Below are 27,095 nucleotides of genomic sequence, written 5' to 3' on the forward strand. Positions count from 1 at the left end.
TATTTTCAGTAGAGACAGGGTTTCACCATGTTGGGCCAGGATGGTCTCGATCTCTTGACCTTGTGATCTGCCAACCTTGGCCTCCCAAAGTGCTGGGACTATAGGTGTGAGCCACTGCCCCCAGCAAATTACTGTTTTTATACAGACAAGGTCTTACCACATTGACCAGGCCTGTCTCAAACTCTTGGCCTTAAGCAGTCCTCTTACCTTGACCTCCCAAAGTGTTGGGATTATTGGTATGAGCCACTCCACCCAGCCTCATTCTTTTCTAAACATTTATTTATAATTTTCATAATATTTATCACAATTTGAAATTCTTTATCTCTTGAAAAACCATTGGGAAAAATAATTTTTTATAAAATAAAATTAATAATTGTTTTCTGTTTATTCTCTACACTATAAACTCTTGAGGACCAGGAACATGTTTTTGTATGTCCAACTCCTAGGCCATTGCCTGACCATGATTTTGAAGGAGGTGACAAGTAGAAATTGAAGAAATTTATTGGAAATGTTCCAGACCCAGATGATTTTTTTCCTACTAGATAGTAGAAAAAAATTGGGGGTCCAGTGCAGTGGCTCACACCTGTAATCCCAGTACTTTGGGAGGCTGAGGAGGGTGGATCTCTTGAGCCATGGATTTCAAGACTAGCCTGGGCAACATGATGTGACCCCATCTCTACAAAAATAAAAAAATAAGAAACTAACAAGCCTAACTAGGTGTGGTGGTGTGCACCTGTAGTCCCAGCTATATGGGAGGTTAAGGCAGGAGAATCACTTGAGCCCGGTAGGTGGAGGTTGCCCCAAGCTGAGATCGCACGATTGCACTCCAGCCTGGGTGACAGGAGTGAAACCCTGTCTCAGAAAAAAAGGGAAAAAAAAAAGTTTCCAGAAGAGTTAAGGCTAAGCTCAATACATTGAGCCTCAAAAGAATGATTCAGACAAAGGTCTTGAGTACTGAGACATCTGAAGCATGGAGATAGTGACGAAAAGCAGTCAGTGCTTTTAGTTCCCTCTTGCTTCCGTGTTTTGGGGTTCCGAGGTCCTCACATGATAGGGAGGGAGTTCAAAGCAAGTATTCATAGGTTATTAGAATTGATTTTCTTTCTTTTTTTTTTTCTTCTTATCCCGCTTCGTTCCCTCACATAGAATTGATTTTCATTATTTGTGAAACTGTCTTGTTCCACAGCTCTTGGATAAGCACAAGAACACAGAGAGCATGGTGGAGCTTCTGGATTTGTATCAGTTGGAGGATGAAGCCTACAGCAGCCTTGCAGAAGCTACAACTGAACTCTATCAGTATTTACTACAGCCATTCCGAGACATGAGAGAACTTGCCATGCTACGAAGACAGCAGATCAAGGTATTTTTTAACTAGTAGCCTGCCTCTTTTATAGTCGTCAGCCTGAATGGACATGTGTCATCCACTAGAGGAACTTCAAAAAAAAAAAAAAAAAAAAAAAAAAAAAAAAAAAAAAAAAAAAAAAAAAAAAAAAAAAAAGACAGAAAAGGGGGCACCTGGTCCTTTTTCTGCAAAGTTTCTTGTTTGGTAGATTAGGGCTATAGCCTTGAGCATCCATTCTAAAGCACCTCAAAAGGCAATTCTGCTGAGTAGCCAAGGTTGAGGATAGCCCAGAAAGTAATGTGTTCAAGTTAGCACAAAGTCGTGATACAGTGGGAAATATTTTTCCCTTTCCTGTACTTTCCTTCCTCCTCTAGTCGTGTCTCCTCTTTAATGTTTCGGAGACTGTGTAGTCTTAGACTTCATTACCAGAAGTTTTGGGCAGGCTGAGTATGGTGCCTCATGCCTATAATCTCAACATTTTGGGAGGCTGAGACAAGAGGATCACTTGAGCTCTGGAGCTTGGGAACAGCCTGGGCAACATAGGGAACCTGTCTCTACCAAAAAAAAAAAAAAAAAAAAATCAAAAAACAAATTAGCTGGATGTGATAATGCATGTCTGTAGTCCTAGCTACTCAGGAGGCTGAGGTGGGCAGAAGATTGCTTGAAGCCGGGAGGTTGAGGCCGCAGTCAGCCATGAATGTGCCACTGTACTTCAGCCTGGGCAATACCTTGTCTCCAAGAAAAAAAAAAAGTGTTAGGAGCTTTTTTTTTTTTTTTTTTTTTGAGATGGGATCTCATCATATTGCCCAGGCTGGTCTCAAACTCCTGGGCTCAAGGGATCTGCCCACCCTGGCCTCCCAACATTCTGGGACTACAGGTTTGTGAGCCACCATACCCAGCCAGTTATGGAAGCATTTCTTTTCGAAGAACTTATTAGGTAAGTTTTAAGTTTTTAATGGCAGAACTTTATATACATGATTTTTTTTTAGTAGTATATGAAGCATATTACACATAAAAAAAAATCTTTTCGGCTGGGCCCAGAGGCTTTGTGCCTGTAATCCTAGTTCTTTTGGAGGCCAAGGCAGGTGGATCACCTGAGGTCAGGAGTTCAAGACCAGCCCTGCCAACATAGTGAAACCCCTTCTCTACTAAAACTACAAAAAGTAGCTGGACATGGAGGCTGAGGCAGGAGAATCACTTGAACCCAGAAGGCAGAGGTTTCAGTGAGTCGAGATCATGCCGTTGCTCCCCAGCCTGGAGGACAGAGCAAGACTCCATCTCAATAAATAAATAAATAAATAAATAAATAAATAAGTAAATTTTTTTTCCTCCACAATGTGGGTGAAAAAACATTTTTTGAGATAAGCATTTAAGAGTTTGATTTTATAGCTGACCTTAAATGTTATGTGTAATTCACATATGAATGGTGCTGAACTAGAACACTAAAGTTGTCTTTTTACATAATAGATTGAGTTGGAATATCATTATATAAGATTGAGTCTTTGAGAAAATTAGCAATTATTCTAAGAACCTTATGCATGCGGACATGGATGAGTATATTTGAAATGTATGAGAAGGTCAGGTTGTCTGTCTTATTTTCTCCTTACTAATGTGTCAGGGTGGAGAGTAGGACAGTCACCTGACTCCGACGGACTCCTGATAAATACCTTTGAAAGATACTGTGCTCCCAGCTTTTTGAGGGGTTTTGGTTTTGGTTTCGGTCAGTCAGTTTTATCATAAATTTGGCATTTGGGTTAAAATGGTAACATGGGGAAAAAAATGGTAACATGGAACAAAGAATTTTTAGATGCTGGAAATTTGTTTCTTTTTTGTTTTTGTTTTTGAGACAGCATCTTTGTCACCTAGGCTGGAGTACAGTGGCATGATCTCAGCTCATTGCAGTCTTGATGTCCGGGGCTGAAGCAGTCCTCCCAGCTCAGCCCCACAAATAGGTGGGACCATGGGTGTACACGACCATGCCCAGCTGTTTTTTGTGTTGTAATTTTTGTAGAGACGGAGGTCTCCCTCTGTTACCCAGGCATGTCTCAAACTCTTGAGCCCAAGCAATTTGCCCACCTTGGCTGCCCAAAGTGCTGGGATTACAGACATGAGCCATTGTCCAGCCTGGAAATACCTGTTTCTTTTCTTTTCTTTTCTTTTTTTTTTTTTTTTTTTTTTTTTTTTGAGATGAAGTCTCACTCTGTCGCTCAGGCTGGAGTGCAGTAGTGCGATCTCGGCTCACTGCAACCTCTGCTTCCCGAGTTTAAGCAGCTCTCTGCCTCAGCCCCCCAAGTAGCCGGGATTACAGGCACCTCCCACCATGCCTGGTTAATTTTTGTATTTTTAGTAGAGATGGGGTTTCACCATCTTGGCCAGGGTGGTCTTGAAGTCCTGACCTCGTGATCCACCTGCCTTGGCCTTCCAAAGTGCTGTGATTACAGACATGAGGCACCATGCCTGGCCTGGAAATTCCTGTTTCTTTAAATGAGTTATAGATGCGTGTCTGAAGAACTTGACTAGAAGGCCATTAATAAACTGGAAGACATGGACACCCACCTACTTTAGACTGCTGCATTGTTTAGCAGACAGTCCGTACAGCATAGCACTGACTATCCAGAATCTATACACATTCTTTCATATACTTATATCACAATTTGTATTGGGTATTAATATTAGCAAATTGTCCTACTCGTCAGGCTGTATCGTCCACTAGCATCACATAGCTGCCACCTTTTTCCTGGATAGTAGAATGTAGGTGAAGAGGAACAGAAAATATATTTTGAAAATTTGTCTTTTCTGATAGTAAAAATGATATTTCACCTTATTTCTTTTTCTAAGACACTGAGAAAATGCCCCATCAACCATGACTATTCTTTTATTTGTGAATTTGCAAATACAAGTTTAACTAAGTCAATTAGATTTAGTTAGCAACTCATACATTTCATTAGTTTGAGATGTGTTGGCTTTACATAGATTAGCTAATTTAATTATCACACAACCTTGTAAGTTGGGTACTGTTTCCTACTTCATAGATAAGAAAACCAATATTGGGATAATTATGTACTTGTTCACAGCTAATTTCTGAGTGGTAGAACTCATAACAGTACTCAAATCAGGTATCTCTGATTCCAAAGATTTTTTTTTTAAACTGCATTACTGATTACTTGTTACTTTCAAGTTAAAAAAATCTGTACCCAGATTTTTTGTAATTACTAAGATCTGTTAGTAATAGAAAGAAATTTTTTTTACTTTTAAAACCTTTTTGTTAAAAACTGAAACACAATCACACATTAGCCTAGGGCCTACACAGGGTCAGGATCATCGAAATGTCACTAGGCCAATCAGATTTTTCAGTGCCAATATAATTTTATCAAACCCCCATTGTATATGTGTCTCATTGTTGACGGAAACATCATCACACTGCATGTGACTATAATAGAATAATTTTCAGCAATGCAAAGGAATGAACTGATAGGCACAGCATGGATAAATCTTAAAATCATGCTAAGTCAAAGAAGCAAATACAAAATAGTATATAATGCCTAAAGGGGGATGGACTTCAAAGGGGCACGAAGAATCTTTTGTAGGTGATGAAAATAGTCAGTATTTGATTAATGTTTCAGAAGTGTATACAGATGTCAAAACTCACTGAGTTGACCATTCTAAATATATTCACTTGTTTGTATGTAAATTAAGCCTTAATAAGATTGCTTACAGGAAATATGCTGAGGAAAGGTTGCCTGACACAGAGCATAAAGTTTGTGATACCTTTATTTGAAATTCTGGAAATGATCATTCAGATCTGTACTGACAGAAAACTAAATAGTTGTTGCCTGGGGTGGTTTAGGGGAAACTGACTGAGAGGGAGCAGGCACCAAAGACATCTTTGGAGAGATTATTTAAATCTAGATTTTAATGGTTGTTAAATGAGTGTATAAATTTGTCAAAATAAATCAAAATTTACACTCAAAATGTTGCCTTTTGTGTGCAAGTTATATCTCAATAAAGCTGACGTTAAATGCAAAGAATGTACACACTTATATAAGAAGCACACAAAATGGGATGATCAACAGTGCCTAAAGATATATGTAAAAAGAGGGACTGTCTAGGGCTTCACTACTGAAGAATGAAGAATTTTCAGTAGGGAATGGGTACGTTACAGTCTCTTTTGGTGTTTGGAGTGGAGAATATTTCTGATAAAGAGATGTACAAAGAGGAATGGTTTAGTGCTTGTACTTGGTGCTTGATCCAGGCAGTGTGGTATTGGCAGTTACTTAATTGAATCTTCACACCAATCCAGCACCATTGATGGTTGCTAGAGAGTAGCATGGTTGGGCTTGAACACATGCATTTGATAGCAAAACCTGCTTTATCCACAGGGTGTGAATTGTGTGATGTGCCTTTAGTCTAAGGATTAATAGGAAATGAGAGGAAAGATGGCTGGAATGCTGTTACGTTCTATGGACAGTTGTGTCTGTTGGGTTCTAATCAGAATATCAGACTGGTTACTTCAACAGAGAGAATTATTATTATTATTATTTTATTTTTTGAGATGTACTTTCGCTCTTGTTGCCCAGGCTGGGGTGCAATGGCACGATCTTGGCTCACCTTAACTTCCACCTCCTGGGTTCAAGTGATTCTCCTGCCTCACTTGGCCTCCTGAGTAGATGGGATTACAGGCATGCCCCACCACGCCTGGCTAATTTTGTATTTCTTATTAGAGACGGGGTTTCTCCATGGTAGTCAGGCTGGTCTCGAGCTACTGACCTCAGGTGATCCCACCCGCCTTAACCTCCCAAAGTACTGGGATTACAGGACCTGAGCGTCTGAGTCCGGCAGTCAGCAGAGAGAATTTAATATAAAGAATTTGTTTGTTCAAAGATATGCATGAAATGCTCTAAGAAAGGGGAAAAAAAGAATTTGTTAACTAGGTATAACGTTGTTAACCAAATAATTGACCTTTTCTCTGTATGTAGAGCTTGATTTCCAATGGTTTCATTAACCTAGGTATTAAAGTATGATAGGAAAGAAGGTAACTTAGCATCCCAGATGTATAATGTATTTATATTTGTTTTTACATTTAATATTTACGATATTAACATATACTATCTCACCTGTTAAGCATTAAGCAGCTTCTGCCTACCAGCATTATTTTAGGCCTGGAAGTCTTTCTGAGATAGACACCTCTTTAGGGAGCCCACAGATTGTAAGTCTACTATATTAGGTCTCAAAATTGTGATTCCCCTGACTAGCAGTATCAGTATAGCCTGGAACCCTGTTAGAAATACAAATCCTTGGGCTTCACCTCCACAGATGTCTACTGAAACTCTGGGAATGGACTTCAGTGGTCTTTGTTTTGACAAGCTTTCCAGGTGATTATGCTACACACTTAAGTTTGAGAACTACTACGCTAATAAAATAGGACTTGAAACAGCTTAAGGATTTCCCATACTGAACTGAAGGCTACAATTTTTCAGGGTTGGAGCTTTTCTGGGTCTTGCCAGTTGGCCGGAGCATTAAAGCTATGAAACTTCAACAGCATTAAGAAGCACAGAAAGCTTGTTTGTGTTCTTTGTATTTGTAGCTGTAAACACATTGTGAAGGTAAAGATGTTAATCCAACAACAAAGTACAAGTTACTTTCAAATGAAAGTAAAATGAAGTTGAAACTAGATGAACCCATAGATTTTTAAATCTGGTGTCTTTAATGGGTCAGAGCCAGTTGGCCTTTACTCATCGTCTTGATCAATCATAAGCCCTTCAAACAGATTGTCCAACTTATTTTTAAATATTCCTGAAAGTAAATAAGCTAGAAACTGAAAGGCACTTGCATTTCTTTCTTTTGTAGCCAGTCACCTCATTTTGCCAATTGTCTCCTGGTAAATTCTGGAATGTGCATTTCATTCTTATGCCAGCCTTCAGGGCAGGTCTGTAGGTGCCTTTCTGTGAAATAGAAAAAGGCACCCACCCCACTCACCCATCAAACTAATTAGAAAAGAGCCCCTTCTGATCAAGTGTAGAAATACACATGGCCTGGCAAAGCGTGAGCTGCATTTCATTATCTACTTTGCCCCCTTGGTCAGGTGCTGTTTATTGTGCAGGGTGCAATTTTTACCACTGTATCCATCCACTACATGCATGCTATAAACTATGTAGTGCCACCATTATGCATTAAGATACTCGTATCTCACCTGAGCTATATTTTCCTTTAGTTCATGTGTGTTTCAATTTCTCTTAACTTTTTTTTAAAAGCATAGTTTCTCACATTTGGATATTTAAGAATCTCTCAATATTTGCTCTGAATATAAAAATCCATGAATACATGCTGCCTAAGCTAATCATGTTGTTAGATCATTCAAGAGTCATCTTCAGGCAACCCCAGGGCCTGGAAAATTTGCGTTATAGATGCTGTTACATTAGTATATTCACAGTTTTTTCCCCCTCATCTTTTTCGTGATGGTACATTCACTGATTTATCTTGGCATTTATTTTGCCAAAGAATCTAAGGTGGATTTTCCCCCTACTATGTTTCTTACATAAAAGCCAGTATCCAAGTGCTGTACTTCACAATAATTCCATGCCAGGAAATTTGTATTTATAAACTAGTTTGACTATCCTAGCTGGCACACACTTTTTTCCATGTTAAAGACAGGCCCTGTTTTCTTTCTAGCACTGAGACTGAAAACAGAGGTGTCATTGTTTTTAGCACATGATCCAACTAACCAGTGCTGCACATCTTCAAACTTGCCAAGTTAGGAAAAGTACTCAGTACCCTTGCTTAATATCTTAGGTACAATAAACTATTAAACAAGTTCCTTACCAATTGGCTGCAACATTAAAGCTATGAAACTTCAAATCAGTTTAAAAAAAACAGCATTAAAAAGCATGGAAAGCATGTTTGTGTTCTGTGTATTTGTAGCTGTATACATATTATAAAGTTAAAGATATTAATCCAATAAAGTACAAGTTACTTTCAAATAACACAAGATTAAAAAAAAATTTTTTTTCCCCTCTTCCAAAAGCCATAATGCGCTGGGTGCAGTGGCTCATGCCAGTAATATCAGAACTTTGGGAGGCCAAGGTGGGCAGATCACCTGAGGTCAGGAGTTCACAACCAGCCTGGCTAACATTGTGAAACCCAATCTGTGCTAAAAATAAAAAAAGCTGGACATAGTGGCTTGCTTCTGTAATCCCAGCTACTCAGGAGGCCGAGGCAGGAGAATCTCTTGAACCCAGGAGGTAGAGGTTGCAGTGAGCAGAGATGGCACTACTGCACTCCAGCCTGGGTGACAGAGTGAGACTCCATCTCAGGGGGGAAAAGAAAAGCCATAATGCAAGTTTTTACAGTTCTTTTTCTTTCTTTTCTATTGATAAATGATACAGGGACCTAACCATGCAAGTAAAAATGATTTTTAAGATTTTTGAATTCTGAACATTCTTTTTATTAAATTTCTGTTCCATAGTTTATCTGTTGAGATCTAGTCAGAAAAACTAGTTATTTCAACAGAGAGAATCTAGTATAAAGAATTTGCCAACTTGGTATAAAGTTGTTAACCAGATGATTGAGGAGGCAAGAAAGTAATGCTAAGGTACCTCAGAGGAAGCAATTGTAAAAACAGCTACCACTCCTAGGGTTGGAGAAACAAAGGGAAGGGATTGGAATTATTAAAACTTAAGCGTAGAGGAGGAACCCTGTGGAGCTGACCTGAAAAAAAAGAGCATTGCTTGCCTGGTTTTCAATGCAGAGACCTAGTTCTCAGAGGATTCCGTTCTGAGGGGTTGGTTTGTCATGGGGTTGTACTATGAGCCTATGGTTGAAAAACTGCAAATTAGAGTCTCATATTGCTTCAGAAAGGAACTGCTGATGGCTGCGGCGAAGTAAGGCTGGGGTGATGCTGACAGGAACAGCAGCCAGTTGAAGTCTAGGGATGCAGACAGAAGCATATCTCCTCCCTCTTCCAAACTCTGCTATTGGCAAAGGCTAAATGTGATTTGCAGTCCCAAACCTAGCTTCACAAGATAGAAGGATGAACTTGGAGATGGCTGGACAAGAATGTACATAGGTCTTCGGACTTTAAACATTAGGGGGAACTAGCATAAGGTCTCAGTTACAATAAACTAATTATGGATCTTTAACAGTTGGACAGATGTTAATAGCTGCCGAGTTTTAAAAGTCAGTTAAAGGCTGGGCAAGGTGGTGTGCACTTGTAGTCTCAGCTTGCTGGGAGACTGAGGCAGGAGAACATTTGAGGCCAGGAGTTTGAGGCTGCAGTGTGAATTGTGCCTGTGACTAGCCCCTGCACTCCAGCCTGGGCAACATAGTGAGACCCCATCTCTAAAGGAAAATTTAAAGTCAGTTAAAAAGCAGCTTAAAAGAAAAGCATACTGAGCATTTGAATATTTCACAGTCTATATATTTGAATATATTAAGGTAGCAAACTATGTTATCTTCACGTAATTGTCAAAGGATTTAGACTTTTCAAAAATGCTATAACTTCTCATATTTTTCATTTGTCTTTCTTTGTATTGTGAAATACAGTGTAATAATGTTGTTGAAAAAAAACTTAGAATATCCTAAGAGTTTTAAGTTTTGACTTATAGCATTATTAAATTTCTATTCCGTACTTGTAAATACTAAGTGTATGCTTTTAAACCTGCATATTTTAAATTCAGAGGTAATCGCAATAAAAGAAAGCACACATACCGATTTTGTTATAGCAAACAACTCCACTGGAATCCTTAAATCTAAGATGAAGTCTAAATATGCCATTTAGTACTTAGAATCCCACAGTGGTTTCCTGTCAAATAAAATACACAGTCCTTTGCCTGACTTTTTAAATGTCTTTTAAGAAAACCTCATATGATAACAATCTACTTTCTTAGTATCTCTCATTACTTTTACTTTTCCCTCCTGAAAGCAAGCAGGCTGGACTGCCCTCTGTCCTTTAACAGGAACAAAAGTTTTTAGGCTTTTGCTCAGGTTGGTCCTTGCCCCAGCATGCCTTTTCAGTGGTTTTCTCTCCTTAGGTACCTATCAGAATCCCACCGCTTCTTCAAAGCCATCTATATTTAATGAACCTCAGTGAAGTTTGTCCTCACCTACACAACTGACTTTTAAAAATATTTTTCTGAGACAGAGTCTTGCTCTGTCACCAGGCTGGAGTGCAGTGATGTGATCTTGGCTCACTGCAGCCTCCGCCTCTTGAGTTCAAGTGATTTTCCTGCCACAGCCTCCTGAGTAGCTGGGACTACAGGTTCATGTCACCACGACCAGCTAATTTTTGTATTTTTAGTGGAGATGGGGTTTTACCACATTGGCCAGGATAATCATGATCTTTTGACCTCGTGGCCTGCAGCTGATGTTCTTTCCCCACAATACCTTTTATTTTTCTCAAAGGTGTTTTACCCAGAGACACACTTAACCATCTGTAGTATCTGGCTAAAATTCTACTCTTAATATAAAATTCTACTCTTAATATTTCCAGATATTCTCATTATTCCATTTAGAAAGTCTGCCCAGACTGCACCCAGATCTCTACACCTGATGCTCCACTTAGTGTCCTAGGCATGCTCATTCATGACTTTAAAAAAAAAAATACTCTAGTTCTTTTTTCCCTTTTTTTTATTAATAGAGATAGGGTCTTGCTATGTTGCCAAGGTTGGTCTCGAACTCTTGGTCACAAGCAGTTCTCCCTGTTTGGGAGCAAAAAGGAAAGCAATTTTTGCATGACTCAACTCCCAAGCTTATCTTGCTCTTTCACATAGTGAAATTGGGTTCCTGAGACTTTGTTTTCCTTTCACAGCATTGGTTAGAGAATATGGGTTGTAGGCCGGGTGTGGTGAATCACATTTTGGGAGGCCAAGGCGGGCAGATCATTTGAGGTCAGGAGTTTGAGACCAACCTGGTCAACATGGCAAAACCCCATCTCTACTAAAAATACAAAAATTAGCCTGGTGTGGTGGCAGGCACCTATAATCCCAGCTATTCAGGACACTGAGGCAGGAGAATCGCTTGAACCTGAGAGGCAGTGGTTGCAGCAAGCCAAGATAACACCACTGTACTCTAACTTGGGCAACAAAATGAGACTCCTTCTCAAAAAAAAAAAAAAAAATACACACACACACACACACACGTATATATATATGATAGGTTGCATTATTTCTACCTTCAGAATTCATGATAAGCTTTCTAGTGGCTTAATGATGCTTGATCAGTGTTTTCTTTCTTTTTTTTTTTTTTGTAAACCAAAAAAAGTTTATTTGGGAAGTACAAGTACACTTCAGGAGAGGAGTGGGCTGGCCCTGCTGGAAACACCCACATGACATTGTGCACTGTGATCTTGTGCTGCCTCAGTTCTTTCTTTACCCAGTTCGCACCGAAGTCTGGGGATCCTCCCTTACTGTGCTTAATACACATGCATGGGAACCAGTGATCAATACGAATCCTATCTAATAGTGGCACGATCAGTGTTTTCTTTAAGTGCGTCATGGGTGGGTTAACATTTTGCCTGTTTTTTTTTTTTTTTAATTTATTCTGATAAGGTTGTCATTGGTTTCATATATGACTTGCTAATAATCGTTTCTCTATATATGGTAAAGCAAGATTGTGTATATAAGTGATCCATTGCAGTCCTTGATTGTACCTTCTTCCGTGTTAAAACATACTTGTGTAGTGTTTTGAAATATACTTTTAATATTATCACTTCTTTAAATTTTGTTTTAGCATTCACCCAGTTCATTCCTGTCCATCCTTTGATTTTCATCTATCTGAGCTACCATACCCGGCCTTCCTCTGTTACTGTTATCTAAAGTCTTTTCAGTATGCAAATAGGCTGATTTTTATATTGTCCATCTGAAAATCCAAGTTTTCAATTGTTTTATTTAGTGGCTGTTAAATAAACAATTTAAATAATTGGGGGGGCACAAATAAGTCTTAACTAAAAAATATAGTTTATCATAGAGGAGGAAATAAATTCCTCATTGAGACAATTAAAAAACAGTCAGTCTTAACATTTTGGTATATATCTGTTGCCTATGTACGGAGTCAGGGGGATGGAAGAAAGAGCGGAATGGAAATAGGTTTCTGTGGCAAATATCTTCAGTATTACTGTTAATTAACTTGTTTTATAAATTAATAGCTTCTCCTCTGGAGCAGGGAAGAACAGGTATTCTTTGTGGTATATAAATTTTAAGTGTTTAAGGAATGGGTAGAAGAAAGAAGTGAACTTCTTAATTTTTTCCTTTTGTCTCTAAAGATTTCCATGGAGAATGATTATCTGGGACCTCGAAGAATTGAGAGTCTACAAAAAGAAGATGCTGATTGGCAGCGGAAAGCTCACATGGCGGTACTGTCTATTCAAGATCTTACTGTCAAGTATTTTGAAATAACAGCTAAAGCTCAAAAAGGTAAGTTTCTCAGTAAAATTATCCATTAGGTATTTTTGGAAATGGGTGGTTGTTAAGTATTTTATGTTCAGAAAAATTACATAGAAAAATATATAAGGATCACCCATAATCCCAGCAGTTACAGAAGACCACTGTTAGCAAATTAAGACAAATCCTATCAGTCTTTTCTAGATGTATATTCAAATATATATAATTAAAATATGAATTATAAATAATTATGTTTCTACTAACATACTGAGGAAAAGCTTATAAAACCTCACGGAATTAATGTTTTCCTTGAAACTTTGAAAGTTAATGACACTGGACGTGTGAAAGTATTTTTAAAATTTCTAAAAGCTAATTTTACAATGTTTTAACTGCAGAATGTTATTTCTGAGGACAAGTTGAAGACATTAGAATTTAAGATACTCTCAATTTATATTTAAAAATTGTTATAAGCAGTTTATCATGACAGCAGGATTTGTTTTTCTCTGTGGCCAGTGAAATCTTTTTCAAATACTTCAGTATTGTTTGTCTTAATTTCTCTTTAAAAAATTATTAATAGCTGTGTATGATCGAATGCGAGCAGATCAGAAGAAATTTGGTAAAGCATCATGGGCAGCGGCTGCTGAACGGCTGGAAAAACTCCAGTATGCAGTTTCTAAAGAAACTTTGCAGATGATGAGAGCTAAAGAGATATGCTTGGAGCAGCGGAAACATGCACTAAAGGAAGAGGTAACAAAAATCATCAGAAAAATCAGAAAAAGCTACATTCGTCATTTTAATCTTTGTACAAGACATTTTTCTGATTCCATAGGCAGTAATTTTATGCTGTCTCCATGAGATGAAAACACTTACAACAGGTCATTAGAAGAGTTAGACGCAGCATATTTCACAGCATCCCAGTGTTACGGTTGGCAGCACTGCACTGTTGATCAAAGAAGCCAGCATCAGAACTTCTTAGTTGCTGTAAAGTTTTTTATACTGTGAAACGCAAAGATTTCCAGCAATTATTTTAAAAAGTTCACTGACCAGAGAAATTTAGTGAAATTTTTAAGGTAGTGACATTTTGTTAGGATTGATTATATAATGCTTTTATACCATTACATTTTGGAACTTCCCATTTTATTTCTACTGGAACGCACCGGTCTCCCCCATCTCCTACTTCCTCTCTACCCTCTATAGTCACTGTCTATCCTTTTTTATTATTAATGTAGGTATAAATATTCATACCAATTTTGTGGGTTGTCCCTGTAGACTTGAAACCACTGACTATATATTTATTAAAATAGTATATTTTAGTCTCTAGAGAAGAAAAAACCATCATCTCTGCTTTAGTTATAAGAATACAGCTTTATGTAAAATACATTTTGTTTTGTTTTGTTTTTGGCTGAGGTCATACAACAGGTTGGTCCTCATTGACATTTTTAAAGTGCTTACACTTATCTACACTTGTTTAAGAAATAGTGTATGAAGTAACCTATAAGGTATACCTGTGATCTAGAAATCTTTTTGTTGGCTTATCCAGGAAATGATTCACACTTTATATTCAGAATTGCTATGCATGGATTTCATCTCCATCTTGTGTTCCCCTGAGGTATTTCTACTGTAATATCATTTTCTAATTAGCTTGTTCCTCTCATGTTACTAGCTCTCTGGAGTGTCTTAAATTCTAGAATTTTTAAACTTAAATCCCTCTTTTGGCTTGAAATAGAGTACTACCTTTATCTTCACCTTTGTCGTTGAAACAGTGTCTTGCTCTGTACCCAGGCTGGAGTGCAGTGGTGTGATCACAGCTCACCGCAAGCCCCAACTTCTTGGGGCTCAAGTCCTCCTACCTCAGCCTCTCAAGCAGCAGGCATGCACCCCTACACCTTGCAAATTTTTATTTATTTACTTGTTTTTTGTAGAGATGAGGTTTCTCTTTCTTGCCTAGGCTGATTTTGAACTCCTGGGCTCAAGGAATCCTTCTGCATTAGTCTCCTGAAGTGCTGGAGTTACAGGTGTGATTCACCATGCCCAGCCCATCTTCGTCATATTGTCTAGCATTATTGTTCTAACCTGACTAACGTTGAGTTATTGTGTCAGTGGACACCTGCTTAAGAGAGCAGCAGGGGAGGGTAAGGTTTCTGACTACTCTTACTGTAATCGGTCTAGAGTAGTAGAGGAAAGAAGAGGATGAAATGGACCCTGAGAGTTTGAGATGATTATCTTGGGGAGGGGGACTGTTATTCCCTGGGGCCATCCTGTTGATGTAATAGTGTGAATTGTGTTTGAATTCTTCATAGTATTTGTTAAAACTGCCAGTTAGTCATTCTTGGCCAGGTTTTTACTTGTTTTGTATATAATATAGATAGATATTGTGCTTTGTATATATACATGTGTGGTGATGTACTGTACCAGTTTTATTAGCATTTATTTAACATGCCCACATTACTCATGAGAAAGAGAGTAAATGTGAATTATTAAGCCTATCCCAGAATAGTGCTTTGCCAGTAAAGGTTTTGCAAAACAGTACTACCCTGTGATCTGTCCCCATAGGTTATTTTTAGAACAGAGTTCTTCCTGATGGGACAAAATCGAAACACCCAAAAAATGAAAATGTTTCCAATTAATTTAAATTTAATATAAAAATTAAATGTAAAATATTTCGGAATATTTGCCACAAGCATAATGCTGTACTAGAAATAAATGTTCTGAATTAACACTGAAATATTAAATATTACCTAAGCAGGCAAAATTTTGTTTGACTTGAAAAAATTAACTGCTTTTAGGAGTAGATACTGTTGCTTTGAATTTATATCTCCTTTAACTGTTTGTGGGTATTTTTTAAAACATTAGTTAGTTATAATAGAGAGAGGGTCTCAGTATGTTGCCAGGGCTGGTCTCTAATTCATGGCCTCAAGAGATCCTCTTGTCATGGACTCCCAAAGTTCTGAGATCAAAGGTGTGAGCCACTGTGTCTGGCGCTGAGTCTTAATTATACTCATTCTTATCCCTTTTAGGTCATTCTTGCCACTTTAAGAATATGAGAACCCTATACTCAGAGTAATATACATATCTATATACTGTTTTGCACACAATTTTAGTAGGTTCTCAAACCATCTGTATCTGAAGCTCTTATTTCAGAATGATCCCCCCCCATGTTCTGATTTCCTCATCAAAACTTGCCTCAACCAACATTTCAGGGTTCACAAAGCATGCCGTTGACTAGGTGATGTGGCACTTTGTGTGGACCTTGCCAGAAAGTTCCAATAGCAAGGAGCTGTGATATGGTGGACACAGCCCGAGTCTGAGCAGGAGTGGGGTTTTTGAGGTGCTTGTCCAGGCAAGGAGATTGGTTTTTAGTTTTTATTATTCCATAGGCTCACACTGTGTATTTCAAAGTCTCTAAATATAAAAAGCTGAGTTCCACTGTAAAGGCCTTAGTTTATATTAAGTTCTGTTTTCACCATATAAATTCTGTTTTGGCAGCAGTTGGAGAAAAGTTTAAAATGTTTTAAGCCCTGTCCTTGGCTTCATGTATATTATCATTAAATTCTCAAACATAACCTTTTGTGCTACAAGCCCATAAACCTGAATTTCCTGAGAAGAGAGATGTTTCAGAATCCTAGGTTTTGTTTTTAGATTTTAGAAAGGCATAAGATAGAGCATATAACTCCAGACAAGTGTTGTTAATCCACTAATGAAACACATGGTCACATTAAATGGAATAACTAAGGATTAAAAACAGTCTTATGAAAAATTCAGATTATGTTTTTCCACAAATGGATTGTGAGATTTGGCTTGACATTAAATAAATCATGGAAATTTTCTGTTTTCCAGGATTTCTGTCATGCGGAATTTAGATAATTCTGTCAACTAGTGTTAACCCATATTTGTGCAGTTGTTATTGGTGGAACGTGTATCTATACTCGGACTTGTCTGGTACTAATTCTCATGTTCGTTCTTTCTACAAGTTTTTTTGGTTGAAAACGCCCTTAACATCTTTCTGCTTATGCTGTCCAAGGCTTTTATGACCCCAAAAAAAAAAAAAAAAAAAAAAAAAAAAGACATAGCGTTGCTCTGTCACCCAGTCTGGAGTACAGTGGTGTGATTATAGCTCACTGTGGCAAGCTCAAATTCCTGGGGCTCAAAGACTCCCTACTGTCTCAGCCTCCTAAGTCATTGGGATTACAGGCACATGCCACTATTCCCATCTCTGCCTTATTTTTAGGCCTTCATTTCATTTCTTGTTGACTGCACATTTTCTGTAACTCAAACAGTGGTGGATGCTCAGTGACTGTTTTTTGAATGACTGATTCAGTCGACAGGTAGCTCTTTTAATACTTCTAGTATCATTAGAATTTTCTAGCACAGTAGGGTGAAGGGCAGAACAAGGGCATAATAAGTTTGCATAGTTTGCAGGAAGTGCCATCTGGTTTCATGATAAAGAACAGTCAAAATAGGTATACGTGAAAACTACTTTATCATTATTATGCATAGAATGACTATGGAGTCAGCAGGGTCTATTGTACCTATGTGGATGTATGGACATGAATTTGTACTCCATCCCCTTTCTAGATATACTGTAAAACAATAACAACACTTTGATATTTTTTCCATATTTTTTGACTGGTAGTCCCTAATTTTTCCTAGTGGAAGAACGCTGTTGTGGGAATCGGGTGAATTCAGTCTAACTCAGGCTTTGCTATTCATTACCTGGATCACATTGGGACCTTACAGCTTGGTTGGGGTACTGATATCCTCATACTTAAAGTATGTTTAGAAGAGTAAAAGTTGAGCTAAGTTAATTTTTAAGATAGCCAATATTTCCTCATTATTTAAACTACTTTCAAGGCTTCTTTTTTCTTGCCCAGGAAAGCACTGTTCTCAGGTATAAAAAAAGACACCCCCCACTTTTGCACCAATCCAGAAAAAAAAAAGACACCCCCATTGTGGCACCCACCTTTCCTGCACTGCTTGATTATCTGGAATTAGTTATCTTTACTCTGTTCTGTGTCTGTCAGCTGAGGACAGGAAAACTCAGTCTGGAAATTTCAGATGTTAAAACAGGGAAGAAATTTGGAGCAGGGTACCCACTCCATACCTCTTTATGTCTTATACTAAGGATTTTGCTTCTACGTTGAAGATTAGAGAGACTTCAGAGTATTATTTTGCCCTCACAGATTTCTCTGAGTCATAGCATTTCTTTCTCCTCTGCTGATCTCATAAAAGCCCTATATATTCTGCCTCTACAACCCTTTAGCTTTTCCCAAAGTCTACCCCTGATCTATTGTTTGTCCTTTCAGAGGTTGGGATTTAACAGATTCCTTCACTGCTTATGTTCCTCTGATGAGATTTTGGTCATCTTTAGACCACAGCCCTTGGCAAATCTACCTCTGGACTCTTGGTCTAGATAGAACTCACTCAATCAGAAAGTTGGGGTGAGGTCACTGCTTATAAGAGAATACTCACTTTCTTTCTCAGTTTGATTTTTGATATTGTGTCTTGGTAGCACTGTATTCTCAAGTGATTTTAAAGTGCACTGACCCTGGGCAGCAGTCAGAGTACCGTTCTCTTTGTGGTTGAGACAGCTAACCATGTAAAGGCATGTCACTGGGGGACTTTCACCCTTTTTCCTTAGCCAAGAGATTGGACAGGAGAGACAAACTTACAGAGTGCTAGAGGAAGAACTTAGCAGAGCATCCTGAACGTAGCAGAAAATGGTCACTTAGCTGGGTAGAACCAGAGTAGTGAAAATGAACTAATAGCCTGGATCTGAACAGTATCACTGGAAAGTAATCTTAGATTAAGGTTTTTACTCTGGTTTACACTAAGGTTTTTTGTGTGTGTGTGTGTGTGTGTGTGTGTGCGTGCGTGCGCGCGCGCGCGTGTGTGTGTGCGTGTGTGTGACGGAGTTTCGCTCTTGTTACCCAGGCTGGAGTGCAATGGCGCGATCTCGGCTCACCGCAACCTCCGCCTCCTGGGTTCAGGCAATTCTCCTGCCTCAGCTTCCTGAGTAGCTGGGACTACAGGCACATGCCACCATACCCAGTTAATTTTTTGTAGTTTTAGTAGAGACGGGGTTTCACCATGTTGACCAGGATGGTCTTGATCTCTTGACCTCGTGATCCACCCACCTCGGCCTCCCAAAGTGCTGGTATTACAGGCTTGAGCCACCGCACCCGGCCTTACACTAAGGTTTTAACTTAAGGATTCCCCACTTGAGAATAAAGCCTTCTGACATTAGATATCTTACCTGTTTGTATGCTGTGGTAATAGAGAGTGTGGGTGCAGGTATTGGAGCAATGTGTATCCTACAGCTGTGTTTCCAGAGCTGGGCAAGAGCCCAAAGACAGTATGAAAAGGGATGTTTATCATCTAAAGTGGCCATTTCCATGAGTCTCAGGGTAGACATTATTCCTTGGTTCTTATTTTATGACTTAGGACAAAAACAACAGTTTATATTGTTCACATTTCCCTCCCTACCTGCTATAATTAAACCTACTTTGGGGTTGTTATATTCGTTGTTTGTCACCCATAAAATATTTCCTAATGCAGCAGGATCACTCACAGTCTTAACACTTGGATAATCTATTAAGTACCCACTTATAAAATATTAATAAAATAAAGTACCACTGTATTTAGTTCAACTGGTTATTTTTAAATTTTTACCACTGCACATTTAGAGTGGAGCCTAACCATTGCTTTTCAGTTCAAAATTCTTGTGAAGGGGATTTGAAATTACATCTTAAGAAAAAATGTTCTAGTTATTGGGTAAGACTGTGCAGATATCTAGACTATAAAGCAAAAGCTGGAATTTTCTTTAAAATGTGTTCGTTTTATGTGCTGACAGGTTTTACCAACCTCGCCAGACAGAAGGGATCATTTAGAAAAATAAGAATTCACTGTCTTTTTCCCTGTGGGCCATCCCCGACAGCCAGTCAAGTATTTCTTTGGTGTTCTGGGACCCCAGTGATGTCCCACGTGAGCTCATAAACAATACTTTTAATTTTCCTTTTTGTCTCCTTCCCTGCCACCCCCACCTTTGGAGGTCATTCCTTGGGAAGCCACTTGAATCCAGGGCTCCTCACCATTGCTCCTTTAGCTCTGAGGGCACAGCGATGCCCATGTTGGGGCTTTCCTGGAGCTTCTAAGTGTGAACCTTTAAACCACCAAAGCAGTGGTGTTATGTTCTTGGAAGAATGCTTACAGTTTCACTCTAGAGAACTAGAACTATGCGTGTTCTTTACATCTCACTGACTCCTGAAAAACTATTCCTTTGGCTTCTTTTATCTGCCTTTCTCCATAGAGACAAATAGCCCTAGAAACAGTAGGATTAGGAACCAGTTATCTAAAGCACACTTTCCCCTTGGTGGTCTCTTTCAGATTCCTGGCAAAAATTTTCCCACTCCAGGACCAAGAACTGACCAACCAAACAAACCACGGAAGACCATCTACCACCTCATAAGCCATGCCACCCAGACATTTCTGAATCTCACTTTAAGTTCAGCCTAGAATGTTGATTATATTTACCTAGAGAGATACCTTATGGATTACAAGGATTTCTATCTAAAGCAACTCTCTTCTGTTCCACTCACACACTCTCACCTCACTCTCCAGTCAACAGATCCCAGAACCTAGCCAGGCTATGAACATAGAAAAAAGCAAAACACCAGATACATGGCATTAACTAGCTTTTACCATTCTTGTAAATATCTGAGAATGATCCAGTCATTTTCATATATTTCATATGAAAAAAGCAACTGCCTAACTTAGCATCTACTTTTGAGAGTGAAAGGGGACTTTATTAGCATTTATAACCAGATGATAAATATCACCATAAATATGCATAAGTATGACATAAACAGTAAAACCTTATTTTTACCTTGTTTGCCTACTTCCACAACCACATAATATGTCTTGATTATTACTGTTACATATATGTATTTTTAAAGTCTAGATTCCATGCCCATAAGTTTCTTTCTGAAATCAGTTATTTAGTGGGTTTATGCTGTCTGATTAATACTAATTTTTTTTTTTTTTTTTGAGATAGAGTCTTGCTCTGTCATCCAGGCAGGAGTGCAATGGTGGCTCACTGCAACCTCCACCTCTGGCTTCAAGTGATTCCCCTGCCTCAGCCTCCTGAGTAGCTAGGACTGCAGGCACGTGCCCCCATGCCCAGCTAATTTTTTGTATTTTTAGTAGAAATGGGGTTTCACCATGTTAACCAGGATGGTATCAATGGCCTGACTTCATGATCTGCCCACCTCAGCCCCCCACAGTGCTGGGATTACGGGCAGGAGCCCCTGCACCTGGCCTTAGTATTAATTTTTAATAGTAACTTGATTTTTTTTCTTGTCCCCACCAGCTAGAAATATTTTAATTTGTATTTTCAAATGCAGATGCAGAGTTTGCAGGGTGGTACAGAAGCCATAGCCCGATTGGATCAGTTAGAAGCTGACTATTATGACCTGCAACTTCAGTTGTATGAAGTACAGTTTGAAATCTTGAAGTGTGAAGAGTTACTATTGACAGCGCAACTAGAAAGCATCAAAAGACTTATATCAGGTATAGTGTGCATTTAACTGCGTAAGTTTACAAAAGATTGAATACGTAAGAAAATGCATATGGACACCAGATATGTTTCTTCTGTTAAGATGTTAAAAAACTTGCTTTTTATAGGGATAGAGTTGGTGGGGGTGATGTCTAGCATTTATTGAGCACTTACTGTTTGCCAGATACTGCTAAACACTTTGCATACATTCATTCTATGAGGTATATTGAATAACAATCACCATTTATAAAGAAGCTTGAGAAGTGATGGCTTTGAGATACAGAGCCAGTAACTACATTAGAACCCTGTTCTGTCTGAACCCACAGTCCATATTCTTAAACAATACTCTTTTTTACTGTTCTATAACAGAAAAAAGAGATGAAGTGGTATACTATGACACTTACGAAAGCATGGAGGCCATGCTGGAGAAGGAAGAAATGGCAGCGTCTGCATACTTACAGAGAGAAGAGCTGCAGAAACTTCAGCAGAAAGCACGCCAGCTGGAAGCAAGACGTGGACGGGTTTCTGCCAAGAAATCCTACCTCAGAAATAAAAAGGTATTTAAATATTGCTTTTGTTCATTACTTAGTCTATCTGTTTGGTCCTTAAAACTTGCCTATGTTTTAAACAGCTAAGTAAGCGCTATCTCTTGTCAGTGCTCGATATGTTTATAGTGCTTTGAAAATTGCCCTCTTAAACACACTGGAACAGCCAATAGTGATTTTCTCTTTACCTCCAGAAATACAGTGACTCTGCTAAAGGGCACGACTACAGGATCCCTGATAATGGGATCCCTGGCTCCCTTTTTATTTAAGGAAGCCCAGTAATGTTTTACAAGTCCTGCTTCTGACCGTAGTCTTAAAGGAATTTTATAGATATTTATTTATTTAACTTTGATTACATTTCAAAATGTTTGATTCTTGATATTTGGAATGATTCATTTTGTGGAAATGTGATTCTTCCTATGTCTTAGAAAATGTTTTGCACTTTAGTCCAGGTGTTAACTATTGTGGAGCTGTTTCTAGTCACTGTATATGTGGAGTTGAAATCTGTAACTAGCTCAGCAACCTAGACCAAACTGAAGACTGTGTGGTACTGATTTACTTTAAGCTCAAGTATTATGAAAGTATGTCATGTTCTCTGAGAACCCACCTTCCTGCTCTTCACCATATTCCAAGGCTACCTCTTCCTCATTTCACAGAAAATCAAAAGACCTTTGCTTTTTGAAATAGATAGTTCTTGCACATTAAAGAAACTCAGGCAGACATGTCTCCACAGTAAGTCAAGAACCCAGGACCTTCTGTCACTTTGTCCATCAACAGAACAGTTACCTTAGCATCCAGAGCCATGACTTTCACATAATTATGTGCCTTTGCTATTTCCCCATGACGGTAGTAATTGAAACCGACTGCTGTTTCAGCCCTGGTTATGAGCTTCATTTCATGTTCCAGTCTGCATCAACCAGGTAAACATTCAGGCCAGGCGTGGTGGCTCATGCCTGTAATCCCATCACTTTGGGAGGCCGAGGTAGCTACATCATCTGAGATCAGGAGTTTGAGACCAGCCTGGCCAACATGGTGAAACCCTGCCTCTCCTATAAATACAAAAAGTTAGCTGTGCCTGGTGGCACATGCCTATAATCCCAGCTACACGGGAGGCTGAGGCAAGAGAATCGCTTGAACCTAGGAGTGGAGGTTGTAGTAAGCTGAGATGGTTCCTTGAACTCCAGCCTGGGCAACAGGAGTGAAACTCTGTCTCAAAAAAAAAGGCCATTGCAGTGATTTCAGCAGGTCATATAGAACAGTTTTAGGGGAGAATGAAAAGTAAACAAGATTTCAGAAGAGTACACTTTTTAGAAATATTAGAAAAGAGTATTTTATCTATTACTTTTAGGTGTATAATGCAGGACTTTTGAGACTAGTTGGAATTTGCAAACTTGCAAGCTTTTGAAAATTCTGTGCAATTCAGACTTAATTGAAAGTCTGATTTCTTTACTTTTCTTTTCTTTCTTTTCTTTTTTTTTTTTTTTTTTTTTTTTTTGAGATGGAGTCTTGCTCTGTCATCCAGGCAGGAGTGCAATGGTGGCTCACTGCAACCTCCACCTCTGGCTTCAAGTGATTCCCCTGCCTCAGCCTCCTGAGTAGCTAGGACTGCAGGCACGTGCCCCCATGCCCAGCTAATTTTTTGTATTTTTAGTAGAAATGGGGTTTCACCATGTTAACCAGGATGGTATCAATGGCCTGACTTCATGATCTGCCCACCTCAGCCCCCCACAGTGCTGGGATTACGGGCAGGAGCCCCTGCACCTGGCCTTAGTATTAATTTTTAATAGTAACTTGATTTTTTTTCTTGTCCCCACCAGCTAGAAATATTTTAATTTGTATTTTCAAATGCAGATGCAGAGTTTGCAGGGTGGTACAGAAGCCATAGCCCGATTGGATCAGTTAGAAGCTGACTATTATGACCTGCAACTTCAGTTGTATGAAGTACAGTTTGAAATCTTGAAGTGTGAAGAGTTACTATTGACAGCGCAACTAGAAAGCATCAAAAGACTTATATCAGGTATAGTGTGCATTTAACTGCGTAAGTTTACAAAAGATTGAATACGTAAGAAAATGCATATGGACACCAGATATGTTTCTTCTGTTAAGATGTTAAAAAACTTGCTTTTTATAGGGATAGAGTTGGTGGGGGTGATGTCTAGCATTTATTGAGCACTTACTGTTTGCCAGATACTGCTAAACACTTTGCATACATTCATTCTATGAGGTATATTGAATAACAATCACCATTTATAAAGAAGCTTGAGAAGTGATGGCTTTGAGATACAGAGCCAGTAACTACATTAGAACCCTGTTCTGTCTGAACCCACAGTCCATATTCTTAAACAATACTCTTTTTTACTGTTCTATAACAGAAAAAAGAGATGAAGTGGTATACTATGACACTTACGAAAGCATGGAGGCCATGCTGGAGAAGGAAGAAATGGCAGCGTCTGCATACTTACAGAGAGAAGAGCTGCAGAAACTTCAGCAGAAAGCACGCCAGCTGGAAGCAAGACGTGGACGGGTTTCTGCCAAGAAATCCTACCTCAGAAATAAAAAGGTATTTAAATATTGCTTTTGTTCATTACTTAGTCTNTTGAGATGGAGTCTCGCTCTGTAGCCCAGGCTGGAGTGCAGTGGCGCAATCTTGGCTCACTGCAGCCTCCACCTCCCGGGTCCTGGTTCAAGCAGTTCTTCTACCTCAGCCTCCCAAGTAGCTGGGATTATAGGCAAGAGCCACCATGCCCAGCTAATTTTTGAATTTTTTGGTAGAGACTGGGTTTCACCATGTTGGCCAGTCTGGTCTTGAACGCCTGGCCCCGTGATCCACCCGCCTCAGCCTCCCAAAGTGCTGGGATTACAGGTGTGAACCACTGCACCCAGCTGTCTGATTTCATTTTAATTCAACAGTATGCTAGGTACATTGTTAGACTTAGGATACAAAGTTGAGCAAGGCATAGTCCCTGCTCCTCCCAGTCTTGTGGAGAAGGTAAACCAGGTGAAGAACAGATGAGTGTTCTGCCAGCCAATAACAGAGCAAGAGCAGGGAGTGACGAAAGCCGCCTCTGAAGAGATGACATTTGCACTGACTTCTAACATCTGAATCGAAATTGGCCAGATTGATGGTGTTGGGGTAATTACAACAGGACAGAATAGTGCATAGCAAAGACCCTGAAGCAGAAAACAGCATGGTTTGTCAGGGCATTTTACATTGTAAGACATGCTGCAGGGCCGGGACCAGGTTATAGGAAATCTTACATACCACATTAACAAGCCTGAGCTTTGTCTGAAGGTAGTGTAAGTTAAGCAGAGGGATAATATGAACAGATTTACATTTTAGCAAGATAAAACAGCATGAAAAATAGGGTAGAGGGAGAAGAGACGGAAAGGTTCTGATTGGAAGATGTTATTATCTTCTACCTCAATATGGTTGAGAAGTTAAGACTATGAAATAAGTGAGTGGCTGTGCAGGGTAAGAGATGGACAAATCTTGAACTGTCTAGATTTCCAAAAGTAGAAAGTTAGTAGGATTTAGTGATGTGGTGAAGGAGGGAGGAAGAGCCATTCTCTATCAGCTCTCCGGTTTTTGGATTGGGCGTTGGGGTAGACGGTGGTGTCACCAACTGAGATGGAAAACCCAGAAGAAGAGCGTATATGGGTGGGAGGTGATGAGCTGTTTTAGACTTGCATATAATAGGCCTTGGGCATCTAGGTAGAGATGGCTGTGAGACAGTTGGGCACCTGGGTCTTGTAATATGAGAGTGTATGAGATGGTCTCAGAACATACTGAGCAGGTGATTTTTTAACATTTTATTTATTTTTTATAGAGACAGAGGCTTGCTATGTTACCTGGCTGGTCTCAAACTCCTGAGCTCAAGCAATCCTTGGCCTCCCAAAGTGCTAGGATTGCAGGTGTGAGCCACTGTACCTGGCCTGAGGAGAGTGTTCTTAGGAATAATGGGGTGGAAGTGGTGGCAGGCTGATAGGAAAGAGAAAGAGAAGGTAGTGGAGCAGGGTAGATACATAGTTTGAGGAGGAAAAACCTTCATTATATTTAATATTTCTAATTCAGGAAGCAAAACATTCTTGACTAGGGGTGAGGAGGAAGCATTGTAAAGGGCACAGGTTATAAAAGACTGAGCCACTGTAATGTAGCATGAGGAGAAGGGCTCTAAGGAAGAACACTGGGGAACATTTGAGAGTGTGCAGAAGAAAGGGATCAAAGAGAGTAATCGAAGTTGGAAGAAGCAGGAGAGCTTGAAGTCTCAAAAGTGAAGATGATGATTCCACACAACAGGGTGGTCAGCAGGCTCAGGTGCTCCAGAAACGTAAAGGGAGAAAAAAATTACATCCAGTATTGGGAGACTATTGGGGCCTTATGTTGAGAATTTCGAGGAATGTTGGGGGCAAGAAGTACATCTCAGTAGTCTGAGGAGGGAGTGCAGTAGAGGTCTAGAGCAGTGACTGATGGAATAGCAGAGGAAACTATACAGGTGAGGTGTGAAGAGGAGCAACTTGGTGGCCACAGCCCACAGAGCTGTGTACTCTTCTAACAGCATTAAGAGCCTTACTCAGGCTAAACTTAATACTAGTTTAATATCAGCTCTTCCGTCTTTGGTAAGTGTTAGCTCATATCAATTTAATCAGTGTTCTGCAGTCTTCATTTCTTTGTTAATCTAAATCTGAAGTAGGGAAACCCAGCCCCGGAGAATCTCTCCATTTACATTTATGTGCCTGTACCCCAAGCCCAGCAACTGAGGTGGCAGAACTGCAGAGGGAAGGAGGAGTGAAATAAGGAAGGGTGGTGAAAAGATAGGAAACGAGAAACACTAAGTCCTACAAAGAAAGCTACTGAGAAGATCAAATATACAAGGGAAAAAAAATGCCTCCCTATGTAACACTATCCTATATTCCCTTATTTACATATCAACATGCCCAAGGTCACTAGCTTCTTGGTTTTTCTCACTCATAGTAAGATTGCATACACAGTTCATGTCCTGCCTCACCCCTCAAAAAAGTGGAGATAGGTGGTCTCTGGATGTGCTGGTGAAGTCAGTGTATCTTTGTGATTAAACATTTCAAGAAGAGTAACAGTAAACAGTTTTCTTTGTTTTTTATCTTTAATTCTCCCAGTAGTCAAATGAAATTCAGAGATCTCAGAAAATTAGAATCATTTTCATACTTCCTCTGGTGGCAAAACCAGACCTGCGCTAACATGAAGTTATTTATTATTCCTCACTTTGACAATCCATTTCACTGCAAAAATACTATTATTAATTATGGGA

General features: G+C 39.2%; 1 protein-coding gene across 1 annotated transcript in view; it reads left to right on the plus strand.

Moving 5' to 3' along the window:
* The window catches only part of JMY (junction mediating and regulatory protein, p53 cofactor), a 100,110-nt gene that overhangs the window by 49,159 nt on the left and 23,856 nt on the right, over positions 1-27,095 (plus strand). The window contains exons 2-6 of the mRNA XM_017527719.2: positions 1,187-1,360; positions 12,597-12,747; positions 13,292-13,461; positions 21,114-21,279; positions 21,635-21,822. Coding sequence (XP_017383208.1) covers positions 1,187-1,360; positions 12,597-12,747; positions 13,292-13,461; positions 21,114-21,279; positions 21,635-21,822 — 849 coding nt within the window. The remainder of the gene's footprint in view (positions 1-1,186; positions 1,361-12,596; positions 12,748-13,291; positions 13,462-21,113; positions 21,280-21,634; positions 21,823-27,095) is intronic.

This window comes from Cebus imitator, unplaced genomic scaffold (genome assembly GCF_001604975.1).
Source record: "Cebus imitator isolate Cc_AM_T3 unplaced genomic scaffold, Cebus_imitator-1.0 Scaffold50, whole genome shotgun sequence".
In the NCBI taxonomy this organism is placed as follows: Eukaryota; Metazoa; Chordata; class Mammalia; order Primates; family Cebidae; genus Cebus; species Cebus imitator.